General features: G+C 31.6%; 3 protein-coding genes and 1 long non-coding RNA gene across 4 annotated transcripts; 2 read left to right on the top strand and 2 right to left on the bottom strand.

Moving 5' to 3' along the window:
* The first annotated feature begins 922 nt into the window (after window positions 1-922).
* LOC100253326 (amino acid permease 8) lies at window positions 923-9,709 on the top strand. The gene is made up of 6 exons (XM_002280092.5): window positions 923-1,145; window positions 4,880-5,113; window positions 6,032-6,125; window positions 7,597-7,966; window positions 8,646-8,867; window positions 9,074-9,709. The coding sequence occupies exons 1-6, from the start codon at window positions 1,118-1,120 to the stop codon at window positions 9,503-9,505; spliced, it is 1,380 nt and encodes a 459-aa protein (XP_002280128.1). The 5' UTR covers window positions 923-1,117; the 3' UTR covers window positions 9,506-9,709.
* Window positions 9,710-12,232: 2,523 nt separating this feature from the next.
* LOC100248189 (protein phosphatase 1 regulatory subunit INH3) lies at window positions 12,233-12,805 on the bottom strand. The gene has a single exon (XM_003634518.3). The coding sequence runs from the start codon at window positions 12,696-12,698 to the stop codon at window positions 12,324-12,326; it is 375 nt and encodes a 124-aa protein (XP_003634566.1). The 5' UTR covers window positions 12,699-12,805; the 3' UTR covers window positions 12,233-12,323.
* Window positions 12,806-18,429: 5,624 nt separating this feature from the next.
* On the top strand, window positions 18,430-19,827 carry LOC132253240 (uncharacterized). Its single transcript, XR_009465084.1, has 2 exons — window positions 18,430-18,548; window positions 19,406-19,827. It is a non-coding gene; the product is annotated as an uncharacterized LOC132253240 (long non-coding RNA).
* A 762-nt stretch (window positions 19,828-20,589) lies between these two features.
* On the bottom strand, window positions 20,590-21,985 carry LOC100265370 (amino acid permease 1). The gene is made up of 3 exons (XM_002280125.4): window positions 21,869-21,985; window positions 21,529-21,750; window positions 20,590-21,018 (listed from the first exon to the last, which is right to left on the bottom strand). Exons 1-3 carry the CDS (start codon window positions 21,983-21,985, stop codon window positions 20,590-20,592), a joined length of 768 nt encoding a protein of 255 aa, XP_002280161.2.
* Window positions 21,986-24,572: the final 2,587 nt, after the last annotated feature.

The raw sequence follows: 24,572 nt of genomic DNA, 5'->3' as shown, positions 1-24,572 counted from the left end.
CGTTTTGCCATTCTTGTGTCCATGACTGGTGTTTCGGACAAAAGCACCATCTTGTAAAGGTATTTTAAGAAAGCCTCAATCTCACCCACAAATTAAGAGCAATCAACTATCAAACCTTATGTGTAGGAGTAATCTATGTATTCCTATACTTCTACATTAATATATGCACATCTTTTGCCAATCATTTTCTGTCTCAATGTAGGGGGATAAGAGGATGAAACTTTAGAGTTGCAATTTATCTTTCATATTATTGTATTTTATTACTCTATCATTTTACCATTTTTTGTAAATTATAAATTGTCATAAAGTAGTGGGGAGACCAAACGTCTTGTTGGCTTTATAAAGCGCACGTTCAAAAAGTTAGAAAGATATATTTGATGTGAAATATGAGAAGACACTATGGAGAGCACTTGAAAATCTAGGGTTGTGGGAATTTGACCTGAGTGGAAATTTGTAGTGATTGCAGAGAGGTGGCTTTGAAGAGATTTAAACCTTGTACTTAGGGTTTTGATGGGTTTTCATTCATCTAAAGGCTTCACTGGTATCAGTTTTATTTGGAGCTTGACTCCATCATGTTTTGGATCATTTCAAGGATGGCTAATTGTGTTTCATTTTTCTTTTAAGGGTTGCAATATATCCCCTTCTTTTATTTTTATTTTTTTATATTTTTTTATATTTATATTTTTTTCTTTGCCTTTATGAAAAGTAGGTCATCAAAAAGACCATGGCAATTTATTAAAAAAATTAAGAAATAAATAGATTGACTGATGGAAAGAAACATATTGTTTCATCTTTAGTACAATTCTCTCTGCTTTCCATAAAATCTGGTTAAAATTGAGTAGAAAATGAAGTACAAACCTAGTCATTATTTCTAAGTGTGGGGCATTGTACACTATGGAATTTATGAAGGTCAGAGAGTTAATTATTAGAAGGTGAATGCCTGCGAATAATGGTTTAGCTTTGTACATATATATGTATATATATTGGCCAATGAGGCAACCGAAGAAGAACAAGCTCCATTATTTGTCTAGAGCTAGAGAGTAGGATTTCATTTTGTGCTTCATATCCTTGATCTTTTAGTGATTAAGAAGTTATAATATTTGAAGTTTTTGCTTAGATGGACGACGATGGACGGGCAAGAACAGGTATTTTTCATTTCATTATCGTTTTTTTTCTTGGAAATTACTTTGAGCCAATTATAAATATTCTTGCAATTTCATAGTTTAATGCTTTCATGGTGTGCTTCATACAATTCATTCATTCCATTTTTTTCATAGCATCTAAAGAACCGGAGAAAATGATCTTGTCTTTCTATCATTCTGTTTTGTTTTTTCTTTTCCTCGTCTTATTATTAGCTAAGGGATATGCATTTGGCAAATGTTTGTGTGTGATTGGGAATTAAACATGATTTTTCATTATAATTATTCATTCCAAGGGTGTAGTTTGATGTTAGTAATCCTTGAGATTCATTTCTTGCTGTTACTATTTTTATTTATTTGTTCATTTTTTTTTAGAATTTGAATTTTAGGATCTTTTAGGCAAGTGTTTTCGAAAACGATTTTCTATTTTTTAAAACAAAAAAAAGGGAAAATGTATTTAATAATTAGAAAATTATTTTTTATTTTTTGTTTTAAGTACAAATAATCGGATGTTTTCAGAAAATATCTTTTAATTGTTTTAACTTATTTTCTAAGGATTGTTTTAGAAAATAATTATATAAGTATATAAAATGATTAAAAATAAAGTAGTATGTATAAAAATTATTTTAAAAATGTTAAAAACAGGTTAAAGATATTTCAGATTCACTTTTTGTTTTATAAAATATTAGAGAACAATTTTTAAAAATAATTATAAAACAAGTCTTAATCTCTTTTCTAACTTGTGAAATTAAACTTTTTTTAAAAAAAAATAATAAATAAATCTTCATAATAGCATAAACAGATCTTCAATGTGGTTGTTTTAATATCTTTTGATCACACCATCTATAGCTTTTACATATCAGGATCTTTGAAAAAGAAGCTTGTTGAACCACACCATATATTTTCAATCATTTGTATATATATCTATATATATATATATATATATATTTTTTTTTTTTTCGAACACTTCCACGACAAGCCTGGGAACAAAGCTTAAACAATTATTGTACTGAAAAGTGAAGTCGAATGCTCAATGTCACAATAATGAAGCTCATGACTTGGTCCACTATATATGTACAAAGAAAAAGAAATTTGTCATTTCCATGGCCAAAACCTTCTCTCTCTCTCTCTCTCTTTTAAAAGTATTTTTTAGTTTGAAAAGGAAAAACATACAAAAGTACCTAGTTTTGAATCACATTCAATTACTAAAGCATGATTAAAAAAATTATTTTAGCATTAAAAATTATTTGTTTAAAAAAACATTAGATTTTGTTTGATTTCGTTGAGTATTAAAGAAAGATACAAAATGCTAAAAAAAAATGAACTTTTAAAGAAAATCAAATATAATTCAAATTGGTTAGAAATTTATTTATTTTTCTATTATTTAATTTTTATATAAAAAATTTAAAATAAGTAAGATAATCTGAAATAGTATATAAAAACAATTTATTAATTTTAAATTGATTTTTTATTTTTATATATATTTTTTCTATTTTTCTTCTTTGTTTTCTCTTTTTTCGTGTTTTCCTTCAAGATTTTCAAGAACGAAGCCTTAATGAAACAATTTTGAACATGTTAACAAATATATATATATATATATATATATATATATATATATATATATATATTGCGCTATTTTAAATGTGAGACTATGTCCAATAATTTTTAATTATTTGAAAAAGTGCATATTACTAAATATGTTTTACATTTTTTTTAAAAAAAAAATAGCTATCATATAAAATAGAAGATAATATCCAACAACTTTAGTATTATTTATTATTTTTTTTTTTTTGCATAAATCGAAGACAGGTAAAGTTGGGATGAAGAAAGAATCATTGAACCCTAAAGTGGAATGGATTGGTCCATGTGACAATTAATAAAGTAGATAATGATTTGGTCCATTATAAATTGCCCAATAACTTTGGAGTCTAAATGGTGATCATGTCCCACCCACTTGGACCAAACAGCACATGTTAGTACTTGCCCACAACACCTAACAAATTATCTCATAAAATATGAAAAAAAATAAAAATAAAAATCACCTTCTTCTTTCATATATTGTAATCTTTTTGCAACTTCTTCCTCTCAAAATATGGTAGAATTTAAATTTTAATTAAAAATAAATACTAAGAAAAGAAATCTAAGGATTATTTATTTAAAATATTAGGAAGCTTATCACTAAAAATTTCTATAATTTCAATATTGAGATTCTACCACCATTGGCAACTAAATTGGTAGATATTTCAAAACAGAGGCAACAAGAAAAATGACTTGGGTAGACTTCAATAGACCAAAAAAAAAGAGAAAAGAAAAAAAAGACACCTTTAGTCTATAGAACATTTTAAAAGAAAACATAACAAGAAAAATAACTTTAGCTTGAATAGACATTTGAAAGAAAAAGAAAAAGGAAAACAGGAAGGCGACTTTAATCAAACATTTCGTAAGAAACATACTAACAAAAATGTCTTTTAAGTGGAGGAGACATTTGAAAGAAAAGAGAATAACACAATGACTTTATTAATTAGTGGAAAACATCATCCCTCAAAGTAAAACTTTAATCAGTAATCCTTTATAAGAAAAGATAAGAAGAAAGAGGACTTTTAACTTGAGTAGACATGTAAAAGATCAAAAACAAACAAGGAAGATGACCTCAATCGATAAGTGGAATGCACCACCCCAAAGCACATAATACTGTTAAAATCATTAAGTTTTAAATTATTTTTAAACATTATTTTACTTGTCGACTTCATTTAGTAACTTTCATATGTCACAACTTGTTAATACACAAGTATAAGTTGCTTTAATATATATATATATATATAGAAAAGTAACTTAGAGTATGCTTATTTTTAGTATTTTTTGTATTTGAAATATAAAAATTTTCAAGTATTAGAAATGTTAAAAACGCTTCTTAAAATAACTATCAAATGGAGTTTTAGTTGACATTTTGAATAGAAATTTAGGTTTTGTTTGATTCGAAAAACACTAAAGAAAAGAAAGAAATATTAGCAAAATGATTTTTCTTCTATTTGGTTCTACTATAAAAAATATAAAAAAAAGTTAAATATAATTAAAATCAGTGAGAAACTTTTATATTTTTAAATTATTTAATTTTTATATAAAAGAAAATAAGTCAAATATGTTTGAAATTTGATATAAAAATAAATTTTTTATTTTTTATTTTTATTTATTTTTTCCTACTTTTCTTTTCTATTATCTTTCTCTTACGTTTCTTCTCAAATTTTTTGAAAATTAGACATAAAATGTGTTTGAAGGTGTTTCTACTAAAAGTATTTTTAGGATAATTACCTATAAAGTGTTTCTCTAAAAAACATTACAAGTAATTTTCTAATAGTAGAAGCAATTTTTCATGTTTTTAAAAGTATTTCTTAAATTTTGTCAAACATTTAATTTTTTCTCAAAGACATTTTAAAGCTAAAAACGTTCCTAAAATACTGCCAAATGAACTTGTAGTGTTTAGGAAAAAGTTGCACCATCATGAAAAACATATAGACTAATCCCTAAAACCTTAACTACCTGCGCTCAAAATAGTTAATTAATAAACAAATATCCTTTAACTTCACATAAAATTCTAATGATTTATGGTTAAATTAAATTACAAATAAATAAATTTTTTCCAAGAACAATCAATCATCATTGGACCAACGCATGCATAAATTAAGCAGTGTCCTAGTTTAAAATCACTGATTCCTTATCTTTGTAAATGGTGTGTTTTACAGGGACAGTGTGGACAGCTGCAGCTCATGCAGTGGCAGCAGTGATAGGATCAGGAGTGTTGGCTGTGCCGTGGAGTGTGGCTCAGATGGGATGGCTTTTTGGCCCCCTTGCCCTCTTCACCTTTGCTGTTGTTACTTACTACACTGCTCGTATGCTTGCGGATTGTTATAGAACTCCTGACCCTGTTCATGGCTCACGGAACTACACCTACAGTGATGCTGTAAGAGCATGCTTAGGTATTTATGTCACCATGCATATGCATTAATTCATGTACGGGTTAAAACCAAATTTTCGGTTATTTACCAACGCTTGAAATCCCAAATTTGCATGACAACATGTTATATACACTTGTTGGGATGTAATATAATCGTTTTTAAGTTTAGAGATGAGTCAACCAAATGATAACTTTTGGAACAAATATATGAATGACAATGAGACGGATCTTTTCGGATATCTACCCTTAATGGGACGGGGTTTAATTTTAATAAACGGGTTTAAGAATTTTTTTAAAAACCCGGGATGGGTTCGGGTATTACCCCGCCCCACCCCAATTATATATCAAATTAAATTTAAAATTTAATTTAATTTTTATTTTACTATTTTTAATATATAGATAATAATAAAATATTTTTAATAAAATAAGTTATGAAAATATATAATAATTTAATTATTTATAAAATATATTTATTTTAATATAATTAAAAATTTTAAAAGTAATTTAAAAAAAATAAAATTAAAAAAAAAGTTAAACGGAACAAGTATAAGAATTTATCATACTCGCTCGTCCCGCCCCGTCCCATTTAATTTTTTAAATGGGATGGGATGAGAATTGTTTCAAATAAATGAGGCGGGATTGGGATGAGGGTGATCCGCCCCGTTGACATCCCTAAACAAGTCCATGTGATGTGATGAAATGGATCATCCAAATGATAACTTTTTTAAAACAACTCACGTGACGTGATGTTGAATGTCATAAAAAAAAATTGACTTCCCTTCATTAAACACCAATTAGTTTTAATATAAGATGCTCCAAACGTGATTCAATAACATTTTTCTTGATAGTTTAATGTATATAAAAGACTTTTCCCCTTTTTATTTTTATTTTTATTGATTCTTTTATATAATTAATTTTTGTACGTCTTTTTCTTCATCAGGAACAAGATATGTCTACATTTGTGGCATTATTCAATACATCCTTCTTTGGGGTACCATGGTTGGATATGTGATAACTGCTGCTACAAGCATGGCGTGAGTTTCTTCTCTTCGAATTACTACCTGCAAAAGTCCGAGGCCATGGCTTCTATATCATTACATTTCATACTACATACTGTTGATTTTTTAAAATCCCATAAATGATCATACAAAATTCTTCAGATTGAGAGTCATAGCATTGCAGGATACTGGGCTTTTGTTTGATTTTTGAAAAGTTTGAGGGAAAATACAATGGAAAATAAAAATAAAAATGTATGTATATAAACACTAAAGATTATTTTAGTTTTGCATTTGAATTAATTTATTATAAAAAATATAAAAACATAATTTCCCCCTTTTTTTTTGTATATTATATATATATATATATATATATATATATATATTTATCAAATATAAAAAATATACATGTTTTATTATTTATTTAATATAATTGAATACATTTAAATTAAAATAGGTCCTAATTTTACTATTAAATATATTTTAAAATTAAACACATTATCATATTATTGTTGTAAAATAATATTATGCAACTTAATAATAAATGTATACTTATAAAATTTATAATTTTAAAAAAATATTTTTAAAATATCTATTTTTACTTCTTATATAATTTTTAGAGTATTTTTTATTGAGTCTAGAAAAAATTAAACAAAAGTCTATATCATTGAATACATTTAAATTAAAATGGATCCTAATTTTAATATTAAAAATATTTTAAAATTAAATATGTTATCATATTATTATTTTAAAATAATATTATATAACTTAATAATAAATGTACACTCATAAAATTTATATTTTTTATCGATGCATATAATATTATTATCAAATATGATAAATTATATCATACATATATCAATTTTTTGAATAAAACAAATTTGAAATGTCGATTGTACTTCTAATTACATTTTGATGAGGTTTTACTTATATTTTCATGAGTTTTGATCAATTTTGGACCTATAAATATTTTTATCCAAAATATCCACTGATATATCTTCGATATATTCACAAAATCGAAATGCCGATATTTTCATCATTGCTCTTAACTATGTAAATGTGTTTTATAGTTGTGAGGGACTCATTAGGTTAAGAGTAGACAATGCTAACAGGGTTGGATGCGGGTCATTATAAATGATATCAAAGCCGATCTCCAACCTTAATATGTAGGTTTGTTTAACCTTGTAAGGGGTGTATGTCCATTTGGTCCTACAATCTTGTGGGACATAATGAGAACGTTATGTCTGTATTGGGGGTTGATTGTAATATCTCACATCGGCTAGGAGAGAGAGTTTTTAACAACATATAAATGTGGATTCCTTTTAATTATATAAACGTGTTTTTAAGCCAGGAGAACTCAATTAGACTCAAAGTGACCAATATTTACAAGATTGGGTGTAGGTTTTACATACACATATATATTTCTCATGCAAAAGAAATATTTTTTTTATTGATTATTGTTCAATAATTAATATATTTTCACTGGCTCTATGTTTGTTTGTTGTATTAGTTCTATCAAAAGAACGAATTGTTTCCACCAGAAGGAGCCAAATGCCGATTGCAAAGCCAAAGTGTCGGGGAATTTGTTTATGCTAATTTATGGGGGAGTAGAAATTTTATTGTCTCAATTTCCAAGCCTTGAGAAAATAACAATACTTTCAGTTGTTGCAGCTACAATGTCATTTGGCTACTCATTCATCGCCTTGTATTTATGCATTGAGAAATTTGCTTCACACCATGACTTGAAAGCCAGCAATTTAACTGGAGTGGATGTGGGAAAAAATGACATATCTCAATCCACTAAAGTTTGGCAATCTTTCCAAGCTCTGGGAAACATTGCCTTTGCTTACACCTTTGCCAATATCTTGATTGAAATTCAGGTACATTTGGGAAATGGGGACTATGATTTATACTGAGAAATGTATTTTACTTGCGCTTTGTTTGGATCTTGAAGTGAAAATGAAGGAGTCTTAGGGCTTATTTGGTAGTAAAATGCATGTTGATTTTTTGCAAGTGAAAACAATGAGCATATTCATTTGTGAATTTCTTTCAAATTTTTTTATGTTTTTGAAGTATTTGTTGGATTATGAAACCTAAATTAGTTTTATTGTGCTTTACTTGAGATGCTAGGGGTTGAGCTAGTAGGGATAGAGCCATTCGATCAACTCACAGGGATTGAAGACCATTTTATGTTTTAGAGTTGTTTTTTTCGAGTATGAGGTCACAGTTGAAAGGTGTTTTCAAGAGTTTCATCATTTTAACTCTTCTCATTTCTTTTAATTAGTGTATTCTTGAGTGTTTATGCACTTTATGGATGTAAGGATTATAAGGATCACATTGATTGTCAAACCACATTCAAAATCTTGTTATCTCTTTATTTTCTACTTGTGTGGGTTCGTTGTTTGATTAATAGTATTACCCATTTTCCTAAAATGTTTCTAAAAACATTTTTTTTTCTTTGTTTTGTTTTTCTCCATGGTTTCCCATATTTAAATGAAGGGTTTGTATATAGTAATCGGCATAATTGCTAACACCTTGTTTTTTGATATCTATATGAAGGATACATTGAAATCACCTCCAGCAGAAAACAAAACAATGAAGAGAGCAACACTATATGGCATTGGAGTGACAACAGCATTTTATCTGTCCATTGGGGTCATGGGTTATATGGCCTTTGGAAATGATGCTCCTGGAAATGTTCTTACTGGATTCCATGAACCCTTTTGGCTTGTTGATCTTGCTAATTTTGCTGTCATTATACATTTAAGTGGATCTTTTCAGGTACTACTCCATTTCACCTTCACCTATCCATAATTTTGAAAATAGAAAACCGTTTTTGAAAAACATTTTTTGAAAACGGTTTTTCAGAAACAACTTTCTTTTGTATCCTAGAACAAAAGTTTGTTTTAAGAACTTTGAATATTTGCAATTTATTTTTTGTGCCTAGTTTATTTCCTAAGGATGTTCATCATCTAACTATTTTTCAGGTATTTGCACAACCAATCTTTACAGTATATGAGAAGTGGATAGCATCAAGATGGCCACCTACAAGCTTCTTTCTCCATGTCTATACAATAAAGCTTCCATTCCCCAGACCATGTCTCTTCCAATTCACCCTCTGCAAGCTTCTTCTCCGCACCCTTTTCATCATCCTGACCACAACCATTGCTATGATGCTTCCATTCTTCAATGCAGTTCTGGGTTTTCTAGGAGCCATTTCATTTTGGCCATTGACGGTGTATTTCCCAGTGACCATGCATCTGTCCCACTCAAAGGTGAAGAGAAGAAGCCGTGAATGGATGATGTTGCAGAGCTTGAGCATGGTTTCACTACTAGTTTCAGCCATCGCTACTGTTGGTTCAATTATTGATATCGTCCACAGACTTGAGCATACTAAACTATTTAGTGCAAAATTGTAGGCACGCAAGCTTCCATTTTCATCACACTGGTTTTTGCTTATATTTGTTCATAAGTTGTCGAGCTGTATGTTATGCTGGCAGCAAGTGCCTATGGATCCACCAAAACTCTGAAATTGTTATCCCTCGTTGTAATAAGTTCTATATTCTTATTTCAATTAAGAATTTGATAAGAGAATTTAGAGATTAATGCTAGATTGTGAAGAATGAATCAATCTTGTTAAGCCATCAAATTTGTAGAGAAACCAGTCAAATAGTTGATTATTTAGTTAAGAAAGAAATATGCAACTCAAAGCAATGTTTCTTCGGACCCCTTCCATATTGGAGGGTCTGTGCAAATCCTGAAAGGATCGAATCAGGGAGGGCTCGACCTCTCAAATTTCATGTTAGAGGGCATATTCCTGTGCCTGGTTCTCTGTGATACCTGCTAAATTCCTTTTAACTACCAACCGATTCAGTCTAGCTCCAAGCAAGATTTCTTGTATGATATTCAAAAATTAACCCTTGAACAAGGTTACAACTACTTGAACAACAGCGTTCCAGAGTTTTCCTGCCACTGGGTGTGGACAAAGCTGGAGTTCCTATGAAGAATAAATCACCCATACAGCATGAGCGGCCCATAGATTCCTCAAAAATGAAACTCTCCTTTAAGTCTCTATTTCTGGGCCTTTTGATGCTGTGAATTACATAATCTAAGACACCCACAACATACTCGATTAGTTGCAGAAGGGCACAACAACCTAAACAGAAGGCAAAGGCAACCCTCATGATCAAGTACCCAGCTTATTATGACTATGGACCTATCAGTTTAGATTAGCTTAGCCTGAAAGGATTCCTGCATCAGAGCCAACACTCTGTAGAAAAGATGTAGCTGCATTTGATTTTTTGATTTCATCATAATCTCTGAGAGTTGCAACTGCTTCTTTTTATTGATGATCATCATATACCCTACCCAACTCCCTATTTCTACAAGAATTTTAGTCATCTTAATTTTTCATCTCTTTCCCACCCAAGATATATACTTGAACCTCAGCCATGACAAACTTCCCTCACCCTCTGTTGAAATTGGAACAAGAGAAACCTCATGCAGTTTTCCTCAGACAACTGACGGAACCTACTGCTACAAACAATATGTTGGAGACCAACTTTCATAACCAAATTTATACCAACAAATATATCCAAAACCAATTTGCAAAATTCTGAATCTAATCTATCTATGTTCCCTCTTTTATAAATAAAGTTTTTTCCCTGATTTTCCATTTGTCATCTCCACCTGTGGGGCATACTCAACACAATTCAAACCAGTTTCCTGAACCATCCTACTTCATATAAGACACATTCTATACCTAGACCAGAGGACACATTAATAGCAATAGCATGAACAGAACTCCTCATCTCCGTCATTTAAACCGTCTAGCACATTATGTATGTGACGATCATAACGGAACCTTACCTACATTTTCAAATAAGTAATTCCAAACCATATTTATAATCTAAATCCTCCTACGTTTGGGAAAATTTCTTTTATTTCTCTCCTTTCTTTCCTTTTTTCCGAATTTGAGACTAAGCAGAAACTCTACTATCAATGACACCATTCTTGTCTAAAGAGCTGAAAGAGCAATACTGAAGAACTAGACTTTCATCAAACACAAACTGAACATATACCAACTTCAAAATTTCAAAAATGATTGAATCTGTCGAATTTTCTCTGCAGACTCCATTTGGTTCTCAGGAAAGAAAAGAAAATGCTTGGAACTATGCAACAATAATATGTTTCTCAACCATTTTCAGCCCATTTTCATTCCTTCCTTCATTATTTTCAACATTCAACATTCAATGGAAATGACCAAACCTACATAGAATTCAATCATACGAAAAGAGAAAACATAGAATTTTTAACTTGGAGAACTTCAAAATTTCACCTTAATTGAAATAAAAAGAACCTAATGCACAGAAAACAGCTTCAAAAAGAACCTCAAGAGTATTTCAATGTGAAAAACCAAACACCATGTAACACTCCAATCATACACCCCACATCTTCCTCATAGAATATCTAAATGAAACCCAAAATTTCAGAAAACAGTTCATGAAAGCAATCCATTTTAAAGCAAATTTCACAATTTACCCTCCTTTTTCCACACTCTTTCCTGAGACCCAAACAGAGCCCTACCAAAACTTATCTGTGCGTACAGATAGAATCCAATTCAACCCTAGTCCCCTCAATTGGAGTTTAAGCCTCGATTTGAACAACAATAAGAACACAAAATGCCCACAAACATTTAAGCAATAAATCCAATTTTAATCAATATTGACCGTTTTCCCTCTCGAGACCACACGGAACCCTAAAACCTTACCCACATTGACATACTGGATATAGACACCTAAATTAAATCAGAAAACTTTAAAGTTTCCCCTCAATCAAAGGCATAAGGCTCCACCATTTGGATCTCACAAAAAAAAAAAAAAAAAAATCCCAAATTCTGATAATCCAGGAAAGCAATTTCATTTCAATCCATACTCCCACTTTCCCTCCGTTTTCCGAGGTCCAAACGGAGCTCTAAAATCTCCAACAGACTGGGAAGAGAAAATTTTCCCTCGATCAAAGACTGAGGGCCCATTTGGATCTCAAAACCCCCCCAAAAAAATCTGAAAAGCTAAAAGAACCAATTTATTTTGAATCAATAATTCCCACTTTTCCTACCTTGCCGGAAACCTAAAAATCTTACCTCGTCACATCCAAAACACAATCTGTTTACAAATATAAGAAGAAGTATTCGATTTTTACACTTATAACAAAACCAAAACCAAATTAATAAAGAAATCAAAGACCACCGCACCCACTGGAGCCAGCCTCACCAGATTGATTTCCGGCGTCGGATTTGCGACAGCCATGATCATGATGGTGATGATGGTGGTCGTCATCATCGCTATCGTCCTCGTCAAAGGGCTTCTCTTTGTGGAAGATGCAGCACTTCTTGGAGCTCTTCCTCTGGAGGAATTCGTTGTCGACAGTGCCCTCCTTCCATGTCACCTTCTTCTTGGGATTCAGCCGCAGCACCAGCGTCGTTTGCTGCTGCTGCTGTTGGGGTTGTTGAGGTTGCGATGGAGATGGGTTTTCTAGGGTTAGGGTCGTGGTGATGGTGGAGGAGGAGGATGGTGGCCTTGGCCTTGTCCTTGTCCTTGTGGGTCGAGCCATGGTTGTGGTGGTTAGGGTATCAACGGCGGAAACAGAGACATATAGCGGCCAATGATGAAGAATGTGCCGCGAATCTTCTTTGCACCTTCAAGAATGGCTTTGTTTATTTATTTATTTATTTAAGTAAATAATTATATTTTTAAAACTTTATTAAAATTGTGTTTTTAAAATACAATTTTTTAACCACCATTTTTCTAAAAATATATATATTTGTGGACATCGTATTTCGGCTCAATGCGTTTCCCACTCGATGGCGAACTCGATTTTTATTTAAAAAAATGATTTTTATTGATTAAGAAAAATGATTTTATTTTTAAAGGGTAAACAAAATAAGAAAGAAAAACCCTACGTGTGACTCCTTATTTTGGAAAAGGACGGTCTGCGAAAAACTGGATCAGGTTCGGGGGTCAGGTTACTTATCGGGAAGGTACGGTAAAAACCGTAGCACCCCTCGAAGTGCCTAAAAACGGGTCTCTACTAATAAAATGAAGCTGACATGACAATTGATGAGGAAATCAATGAATACCTGGAACTATCATGCACATATGAAAATCAAAACATGCATAGAAAATTACCAAAGTGGATGGGGATGCGTACCTGAGCAGCGATCCAATAAAGCGCTATCAAGAAGCAAGGTTAGTGAACAATGAATAGATATAATTACGCGCATATCAAGGAACAGAATAAATCAATCATACATGGTAAATGAATCAGTCAAACAATCAATCAGTCGTGAAGTCATGTATGTAGGGCCCCCACCAAAGCCTAGTTCATTTTTGCATGGACCAAATCCATAAATTCCATTTATTCAGAATTACAAAATTTGATTCTTTGCTTATTTCAAAACATTTTCTTTTTAAAACAGAGGAGGTGTGAAAAATTGCTTGCCAGAAATGAAAGTGGCAGCAAAGCTTTATTAAAAATGTGATTTTGGAACCTAAAGAAAATGCTCTAAGGATGAAGAAAAAGGTGGAACGTCGGCTGGATAGAATTCCGGGTGTGAGACATCTGGATGGAATGGCGACGGAGAGGAATTCCGGGAGTGAGACACCTGGGGGAATGGCGGCGGAGAGGAATTCCGGGAGTGAGACACTCGGATGGAATGGCGGCGGAGAGGAATTCCGGGAGTGAGACACCCGGATGGAATGGCGGCGGAGAGGAGTTCCAGGAGTGAGACACCCGGAGGGAATGACGGTGGAGAGGAATTCCGAGTGTGAGACATCCGGATAAGGTAGAACGTTGTTATGAGTAGCACAAAGGATAGGTATGGGTTGTATGGATATGGGGGCTTTGATGAGTGGTTTTAATGGGTATGTGAAGGAGTGAAGGATGGCATGCACCCGAGAGACTCCATGTAAGCGAGGGAGTGGGATGAAGAATGAATGAGAGGAAGATGGGTGTGGTGGGGGATGCTTGATTCCCGCAAGCTGGAGTGAGGAAATGGGTATGACGACCTAGAGAGAGAGGTGGATAGATGAACGATGGGAACGTAAGCATATTGGATAAAACGATGAATAATAAATGAAAATGGGTATGGGGATGCTGATGAGGTGAGCTTTGCTGCCATGACAACTACTCCAGATTTTCTAGGATCTCTTTCGAGCAGGGATGAGAAAATGGATGCGTACCATGAACGGATATCAAAAAACAGAGGAAGATAACAAAACAGAGCATGGAAGAAAACGAATAAATAAAGAAAATCTCAGTAAATCCACTTCATGAATCATCAGTGAACTTTCTGAGCCAGTGAGTAAACCACATCAAATGCAACCACATGCATGATTCCTGGGCATTTCATAATCACAATAGGGGCAGAGTAAATTAAGATCAACAAATGGCAAACACAAATGCAGGATTATCTCTCAACAAACAAACCAGTGGCCTTCAATATCCACCCCAAACAGCGTAATGTTAAGGAAAGGCAGTGAATAATGAGAGATGAGGGAAAGTTGTATACATACCTGGATCCTCAAGCAAAGAGAAACAAGTTTTCCGTTCTCTCAATGAATTTCTCTCCCTACTTGCCCTCCTTGCTAAAACTCTGCTCCCTTCCTTTCTCCCCGAAAACCTCTACCCTCTCCTCTCCAAAACTCCACTCTCCTCATTTTTTTCTTTTTTTTTTCTTTTTTTTCTCCTCTCTTGCCCCCTTTTTCTTTTTTGGACTTGTCCCTCTCAACGATCTCTACTACAACCACCTTTTCTCTGCTTCACTCTTTCTGCAGCCACCTTTTCTGTCCTTCATTCTTTCTGCAGCCACCTTTTCTCTGCTTCACTCTTTCTGCAGCCACCTTTTCTGTCCCACTCCTTCTGTAGCTTCAAAAAGTGAGGTTGATTCCTTATGACCACTAAGGATGTGACACGTGGCCCGTTGGGATAGTGACACTTGTCAAGCATCAGCTGTAAGAATGACTCCCAAAATGGGGGTCTACAATATTTTAATCATAAAAATTATATTTTTAAATAACTATTTTAGTACAAATTTCTAATTTCTAGTCCAAGTAAAATAGTTTGTTTAAAAAATTAATTTAGGTGAAATAATCACCAATTTTTTTAATATAATCCATCTCATTTTTTTTATTTGAAAAATAACACATTTTGACATAAATATCCTTCCACCATTTTGATTATTTACACTAAGGTTTAACAAAAGATTGTTATTTTTTACGAAAAAAAATAAAAAATAAAAAAAGGTTTTTTTTTTTTTTTTTTTATTTGTCAAAAAGAGATAAAAAAAATAATACATAACCTAATAAAATTAAGGAAGTCCTAGAAACCGATTCTCATACCCATTACTCATTCTATTATCCATCATGCATGCAACAAGTAGAGAAAATAATCTCACTTAAGATTGGATAGGTGAGTATTGACCATTATTATTATCTCAAGAAATATTCAAAATTTTTGACATATTTATAAGAAAAGTTGATAAATATATAAAACCAATGTATGTTGATACATCACAAGAATGAACTTAATAAACTTGTTGTATGCTGATGGGACCCTTTGTTTTTTTTTCTTCTATTGCTAATTAAAATCATTTGTAGTAAATTAAAGGTGGAGTTAATTTTATTAATTCTTTCATTCAAGCTAGAAATGACACAATTTTTGTTCTCAACTAGATATAGGTATTGAACATGTTAGAACTCAAAAACCTCAAAATAACACTATAATGAAAATTATTCTAAACATATTGTAAATCTCATAAATTAAATTTACTTAAAAAGTGGATTTTTTTTTTTTTTTTATAACTATTTTCAACATTTTTCTCTTTCTTGTTATACCTTCTTATATCGATCAACAAAACCTAATTACTATAAGGATGAATATCTCTTCGTGACAGAGTATGATTTTTAATAGAGCATTATGACAGAGCACCTCTTCATGAGGCTAAAATTGAGCATCTCCTCTTATCCCTTTCTTCTTTAAGCCTAATGCTGATTTTGGAATTTTTAACATAATGTTATTATCAATATTAGATAGATTATCAGGTTTTCAAAATAATCTTCTGCCATATGTTGCCTCTTTTCCTTCCATATTCCATAACTCATAATAAGATAAGGGCTAGAAATTATACTTCAATCTATTCCATTGCTTCTCCATTCTCAAGTTATTTTATTTGTGTCACTTGCTTCTCTTTCGTTTCAACCAGTTGGTAAGACTCGAGATCAAAAGACACCATCATTTTCCTCAATTTGTTGGAGTTTCAATTAACGAGCAATAAAATTCCAAGAAGCATTACATTATTTAGTAATAAATTACCAAATACACTAATCTTTTAAAATTATAAATCAAATAGATAAAAACCTAATAGATCTGGGTAGTCTATTTGGTTCAAGCAAGGGTCACTTAGAGAAAGAGACCTCCTTTGATTCTAAGAGTATCAAGGCATAGATAAGAAAAACCTTCTAAATCCATAATCTCTTATTGGAAATATAAGCTACTTTGAGTTGGGATGACAATACACCATTCTCTTAGAAACCATATGACGTAGTAGGAAACCCTAACAATATGCAAGATAATCATTATACATTTGGTTAATGGAAATGTCATACCTGGAAGCCATAATCCTCTACTTGAAACCCTAACAATTCAAAACCATAGAAAACCATGTGGTAGGCGAGAAATAAGAAACCAAAGAATGAAATAAGAAAAAATAAAATAAAATGATATTTGGTTGAAAGAATAATGAGTGAATCAAAAGGAAAGACCAAGCAAGTAGAAATGTAGGACTCTAAATCTCACATTGGCACCAACAATGGGTTTGGCAAACAAATAGAAATGGTTTTACAATGGGGGTGAGCAAATATGGATTTGGTAGTAGGATGAACGAGAGAAAAATGTAGGGAGTATATATAGTGATGTTATGGTAGCAGGTCCACTAAGCCATATATAATAGCGACCACCTTTGTCCCACCCCAAAAGTGGATTTTATAGCTGCTTCTAATTACTCCCGCAGCTAGTTTATGCCATTACCTACAACTCTATTAACCCACAATCATAGACTGGATGAGAAATTCTTTTCATTGCAACTTAATTATTCACGCAACTATAAGACTCATACCACATTTCATTAGTTGCGGCCCAAAAAATATATAAAAACCAAGACTAGTCCTTTTCTTGAAAAGAGAAAAATGTTCGAAGATTAACACAATTTTTAAGATTGTTTGGATACAAATTTTTCTCCTAAGCTCCATATTTTCCAAGTTATTTGTAGTTTTCAAAGGGAAACATATATATTTTCACCTAAACAAGATGTATAAAATAAATTTTATTTAATTAAATTTTTAAATAAAATTATTTTTAAAATAAAAATTCCAAAAATAGAACTTCTATCTCTTATATACATTTGAATCCTATCCCCAAAATACTTATCAATCAAAGAAGGAAAAATATTGTTTTAAAACAATGGGCCCAACTATCATCATAAATGAAAAGGCTGAACCAATCTAACAAGAAAAACAATGGATAAGTTTCATAAGACTATAATTGGGTAGTAATTACCTTTATTTTTATCTCTTATATTTGAATACTATCCCCAAAACACTTACAAATTAAAGAAGGAAAAAAGTATCATTTTAAACAATGTGCACATGTGTCATTACAAATCAAAAGGCAAAACCAATCCGATAAGCCAAACAATGGATAAGTTTCTTAGTTAGACACTCCATCAATGAAATACATAGTGACAACCATAAGGCTCATTACTCTTATAGGGTGTCATGACATATGTTTTATTTGTATCTTGCGGAGGGAAACAAGTTTTTACTTAAACGAGTAGCATAAAATAAATTTTCATTTAATTGAAATTTTCAATAAAAGTATTTTTAAAATACAAATTCCGAAAATAAAATTTAATATTTTAGATAGTAATTAATTTTACTTCTATCTCTTATATTTGAATCTCATCCCTAAAACAATTATAAATCAAAGAAGGAAAACTACCATGTTTAATACAATGGGCTCATGTGTCATTACAAATTAAAAGGAAAAACCAATATGATAAGCAAAACAATGGGCTAATGTTTTTTCAACCTTTCACCAACCCTTATAATCTCTATTGACACACATCAACTTTCTCTCACTTCAGATACACCTTTTCTTCTATAAAAAAAGGAGCAAATATTCTCTTATCAGCACCTTCTACACAAATCAAGAAATTTTCTTTAGACATTACTTTTAATTTAAAGGTGGCTCAGACTTTATCTTCTTTTAGTCTAGCAGTTGTAGTTGTTAGGTGAAGAGAGGAAATTGTTTTTCATCATCTCCAATGGAGGAAGAGAAGATGTCTCTTTTCATCATCTTCAACGGATTTATTGAGAACCATTCCCCAATTTTTGGGGTTTTTCCTAGGTAAGCATTTGAAAGATTTTATCAATTGTAGGAAAAAAAAATTTGATGTAAGAGAAAGTAATTGACATGCCATTCTAACATATTTGATTCCTATTTTATGGCAAATTTTGGCCTCAAATCATGAAATTGATGCTAGTTTGAGGCATTTGCACTACACTCAACACTTCTATTAATGTTAGAATCCCCTTTGTTTATATTTATTATTTAGGTTTTCTTTGGGTTTTAAAAAGCTTGAGGGATTCATTTGCATCTTAAAAAATATGAGAAAATAAAGAGAGAAAGTCAAAATAGATTACCCATTCTTTAATGTCTACTTATGACAAGAAAAAGGTAAGGATGAAAGATATACAATGAGTAGTAGTGCATACATTTTCAAACTCTTGATTTTATATTTAAAGTGAATGATCATGTAGGAAAGGTGGATGAAAACTTTATTGGCTCAAATTTGTTTTCCTCTTTCTTTCTTTTCTTAACTATTTTTTTTTTCATTTTTTATGATCAAATCTGACCATAAAGTTTCTCTATGGTTTTCTTTGCTTTCATCATTTTCTTTTTGGTTTTCCCTTGTTTATTAGGTTTTTCCCAACCATTTGTAAAGTCAAAACAAATGCCACACCTTTTTTTGTTATTTTTTTTTTCCATTTTCATATCATCCGTGGAAAGTATAGAATCACTTAGTTCTTTGTATGTTACAAAATATTTCCTAATATGTTCTGATTCTTGTTTCCTCTTCATTATTATGAGATTTGTTAAATGGTTATTACTATTATTATTATTTTTTTTTCATTTTCCTCTTTTTTTTTTCTCACCTTATTATTTATTTGCATTATATTAATTTCATAATGATACATGCGCAGGAGAGCAGAAAGGGACCCCATTATTTGGTAAGATGGTGTTTGAGCTATTGGTCCTACCTGTTTGATTCCAGGTAGAAATGAAGTTAAATTTACCATCAATGGGAGATCCATTTGGTGCAAAAAGTGTCAAACCAAGGAAGAGTAAGCATGAAGATGAGGATAAATGGTGCAGTCTTGATTGTTGTTGTATATGAGTGGTGTGAACTTATTGTGTGATAGATATCAAATTAAGAGTGTTTGGTAGTGATCCTAGAAAACGCTTTTAATATTTTTAGTACTTAAAATTTTTTATCATTCAAGTGTTAAAAATGTTATAAACATTTTCTAGAATTACTCCTAAACACACTCTAAGTAAGTTGTATATTTCATAATGAGATCATAAACTTCGGTTGTGTGAGATAATAATAATTTGAATTCATATCCATGATTTGGTACCATTTGATATGCAACTATGACATGAAGATTATACACTCCTTCAGTGAGAATGCCATGTAGAAATGCATTTTTACACCCATTCGATGGATTTGCCATCCATGACTTGAAGCAAACTGAAAGCACCATTCTGATTGTTTAGGGCTTAACAAGAAGACTGAAGGTATCATCATGGTGATGGCATCCTTTGGTGACAAGTTAGGTCTTATAGTGCGCGATACTACCATCTGGGTTACACTTAATCTTTAATAGATCCACTTATAACCCATCGCATTTTAATTTGGAGGAGAATGAACTAGTCCTCATGTTTCACCATTAAGAGCATCAAGTTCAATTGACATTGTTGATCAATTCACTTTGGGTCAAGAAAGACAACAAATTAAACCGCAAAACACAATCCGCCACACTGCAACGACAAGGCCAAGTGGACCATGTTCTTCTTCTTTTAACTTCTGCTACATTTGCTTACCCGCAAATTAGGCCAAAACACAATGTTTACAGAACGTTGAGGTTGATCAATGAAGGAAGGTCTAATCACTTGCAGCTGGGCTGCCAAAGTAAGTAAAAGCCTAAGGGAAGAGCATGGTCATAGACCACCTGATCTTAAACCGCCCTACCTTAGTAGTTCTAAAAGATGCTTTCAACCACATCATATTAAAAAGCAATGAAGCGTAGCACACAATGTCAAGTGCTAGCAATATTCTTTACTTGTCCAAAATTTATTAAAATCAAATAACATAATTTCATTATACCTAGAGTTCAATATGGAATATCTTTGCATGCCTAAGATTCTGGGAGATATCAGCAACTGAACCAATAACAGAAACAAGAGAAACAATCAAACACACAAAGCTTAGAACATAAAAGACCATCCAGGTAGGACTTCCCTTCTTGATCTTTGCTTGAATCATATACATGTGCATTGGGAAGTACACTGTTATCGGCCAGAAGGAAATTGAGCCAAGAATTGACAGGATTGCATTGAAGAATGGAAATATCATGGCAACCAAAGTTGTTAAAATGACAAAGACCGTTCGCATGAGAAGCCTGCTGAATGAAAAGTGAAAGGACCTGTTCCTTATGAATGAAAACCTTATGGTGTAAGTTCTATTAAAGAATGATGTTGACAATCTTGATGTGAGCAACCTCTCATTTGTAGCAAAAATTACTTGACCAAACACCTGAAAATGTGTAAGAATTTGACAAAAAGGGTGTATACAGATGTTAGATTCACTAATACAACATCAGAAAAAATAAATAAAAATAAGCTAAAATCTCAACTCATCACCAAATGACAAATATCATGATATGCAAACCACTTCTTAGTAACATGCATTAATTATGACATCAAAAGTTACAACGACCATTCTAAAATGAACTAATTGTAATAGGATGCTTTAATCAATTAGTTAATTTCCATAAAAATGCCCTCTTTTAGTTTAAGTCCTCAAAATTTTATGATGTATCGTAAGATGGTCTCCAATAACCATATTAAGGGTTTGAAATACAAAATTTCACTGATTCTGCCCTCTGACATAGAATATGCAGAGGGCTTTTGTAATTCTTTGCATCAAATCTAAACTTTTGCTGTTGCAAATTCACACCAGAGCAGCATTATCAAATGTCAGACGAGAGCACCGTTATCAAATGTTCATACTAACAGAGAGCTCACAGAGAGAGAGAGAGAGGACCTGATAACCTCCAATCAAATGAATGATCACAGCAATGTTGCCAACATCAACAAGCCAAACTGGTTCATCAAATCCTGTAAGAATATTTCCTGGAGCATCACTTCCAAATGCTGCATAACCTATGAATCCCAAAGAACAATAAAAGATTGCTGTCCCAAGAATGGTATAGAAGGAGACTTTCTTCATCACTTTATTCTCTGGTGGTGGTGACTTTAAGGTATCCTTCACAAAGTTCAAAACCATTCTTAGAATAAAAACTAATGCCATATATGATAGTTAAAATTCCTCAAATTGCTTATTCCAAAACATAAAACAACAAATTAGGTTGATAAAAAATTACCTGAATTTCTAGCAGCAGCCATGCATAAGTGTAAGCAAATGCAACATTTCCAAGAGCTTGAAAAACATGCCAAACTTTGGTTGATGTAGCAATATCCTTTCCCACATGAGCCACCATTATAGTACCTTTGAGCTTATGGGTTGTGGAAAGTTTTGCAATAGATAGACCCAACGCAATAAGTGAATATATAAATGAAGTCACGGTTGCAATCACTGACAGAAATGTAACTTTTTCTAGGTTTGGAAACTGGGACAAAACAATTTCCATTGCTCCAAACGCCATCATATATACATTTCCTTGTACATCACATCTTGACATATGTTGATGGAAACAAATGGATCTCTTCACAGTCCTACGTAGTTCAAAGGAGAAAAAAGGTAAAATAATCGCGAATTTGACTGATCACTAGAGTGTTAAATGTGATTATGATTAAGTTGAATAGGTAAGCAGTTAGATTTTACTACTGATGTGTATAATGTAATGTGAGTTGCTGCCAAAAAATCTGTCAACACAATTGCTTAACAAAAATTAGGGATTCCTTCACTATAAATTTCATTTTCTTGGATGAGTTTTTATAGAAAAAACTCACGCAATACTAATGGTGGTGGTAATCGTGTACCCAATCATCGTGCCCCACAGTGCTGAATATTGCAAGATGCCACAGATAAGTACATTTCTTTCACCTGCACACATGACATTGATGATAATTTTTTTTGGTGTTAGAACACTGCATTGAAGAGGTTTTCATCATCTACATGATGGAAAGGCTATAGGTGGTGGCTACATAACACCACATTCATGATAAACTTGAAACCAAAGTTTCCATTAACATTATACACATAAGAGTATAGTAGGGTTCACATATCATACCTAAAAATACTCTTACAGCATCCATGTATGTGCGGTTTCTTTTTCCTTTTATCTGGTCAGGAGTTCGATAACAGTCACAGAGAAGTGAAGCAAAGTAATATGTGATTGCCGCAAAGAAGACAATAACAAAGGGTCCAACAATCCAACCCAATTGAGCAAGGGTCCATGGCAATGCCAAAATACCAGAGCCAACAATAGAGGTAAAAGCATGAGGCATTGTTCTCCAGAAGGTCCCTGGATGACAGTCACACAGTTAATCCATTACCTTAAAAAAATACTCAACTGAAGACAAGAATTTTATGATGTCTAACAAATTTGTTGTCTTAATATTAATCATTGATCTTGGTGTTTTGGCCCTTACATTATTGATGTTTTCAATAACTATTTTTACAAAAAATGTGGGAAAATCTTCTTAAATATTGATGAGTTCGGAAAATATGTTTTGGTTTTTTTTTCGCTTGAAACTTAGAGAGTATATATATATATATTTTTTAACTTTTAGCGGAAAACAATTTGCTTTCAAACTTTAAATTATTTGTTTTTCTATTTTTTCATTACTTATTATAATTTTTTTGCTAAATAAAAAAATTTAAAATATTTGATTTTTTTCTAAATTAAAAAAGTAATTTGTTGGTTTTTCTTTACTTTTTAATGATTAAAAGAAATAAAATATTATAAAAACAAACAACTTAATACTTAACGACATTAAATATTATTTAATTTTAAAATTTATTTTAAATTAAGTAAAACAAAAAAACCAAACACCACCTTAAAAAGATATTTAAAATGACATAAAGTATCTATATATAGAATGAGGGGAATTGGAGAAAGGAAGAGTTGATGAAGCTGTAAACTTCTATTTCACTTAGTTTGAAAGTTCAAAAAAATTTGAAATAATTGGATGAAAAATTTCATTTACAAAATCTTTTGTCTTCTTTTGGTTTTAGTCCAAAAGCTGCCCTATAAATTAATTCATTATCCTTTTTTCTATTTTCTATGTTTACCTTCCTATATATCATGCTTTCATGAAGGTTATTAACATTTATTAAGTATTAATTATTATTTCACAATGTCCTTTATTATGTATATTATTAATAATTAATTTCACCCCTTATGGTTCTTTTCATATCTATTAATAATTTATAATTAAAAAAACGATCAAATGATATTTGCTATTTTACACTTTTATAAATGTTAACTAACTAGGGATTTTTTTTGTCTAATTCATCCGGACATTACAAAATGGTATGCTTTATAATTTTTTGCAAAATAAAATTTAGATGCATTTGATCTTAGCAAATGTCCAATTCCAAGAATCTAAACAACAAATGGCAATTAATCATCCTAATTTACTCTTCAAATGACTTACCTATTAATGTATAACAATATTTTTAACAAAATGATATTTTATTACAATTACATTTTAATAAAATTAAGAATATTTTTATATTATCTATATATGAACACTTCTAGAAGCAAGGTCCGGTTCTTCTCAAAGAAAAATATTGCATTCATCATTTAATTTACTGAACATGAAAAATTGGTGACATCCAATTTCTTCACTTCTAATCACAACCCCACCTATAAGATATGGCCAAAATTGCAGAAAATATGATTTCATACTACCAAGACCCTTAACCTAGCTAAATCTCCGAATTCATCCTTAGATCCACCTATATAATATTTTTATCAAAGATCTTTTCTTGACATAAACAGGAAAATCAATTGTATCCAACTCTAATAACACAAATATAATGAGAATTACCTGTCCTGGCATGACCATCATCTTCTGTGTCCATTAATTGCTAGCTCTTGTTACGAATCTCCTTTGGTA

Source organism: Vitis vinifera, chromosome 18 (assembly GCF_030704535.1).
Source record: "Vitis vinifera cultivar Pinot Noir 40024 chromosome 18, ASM3070453v1".
In the NCBI taxonomy this organism is placed as follows: Eukaryota; Viridiplantae; Streptophyta; class Magnoliopsida; order Vitales; family Vitaceae; genus Vitis; species Vitis vinifera.
This window is presented reverse-complemented; position numbering and strand designations above follow the sequence as displayed.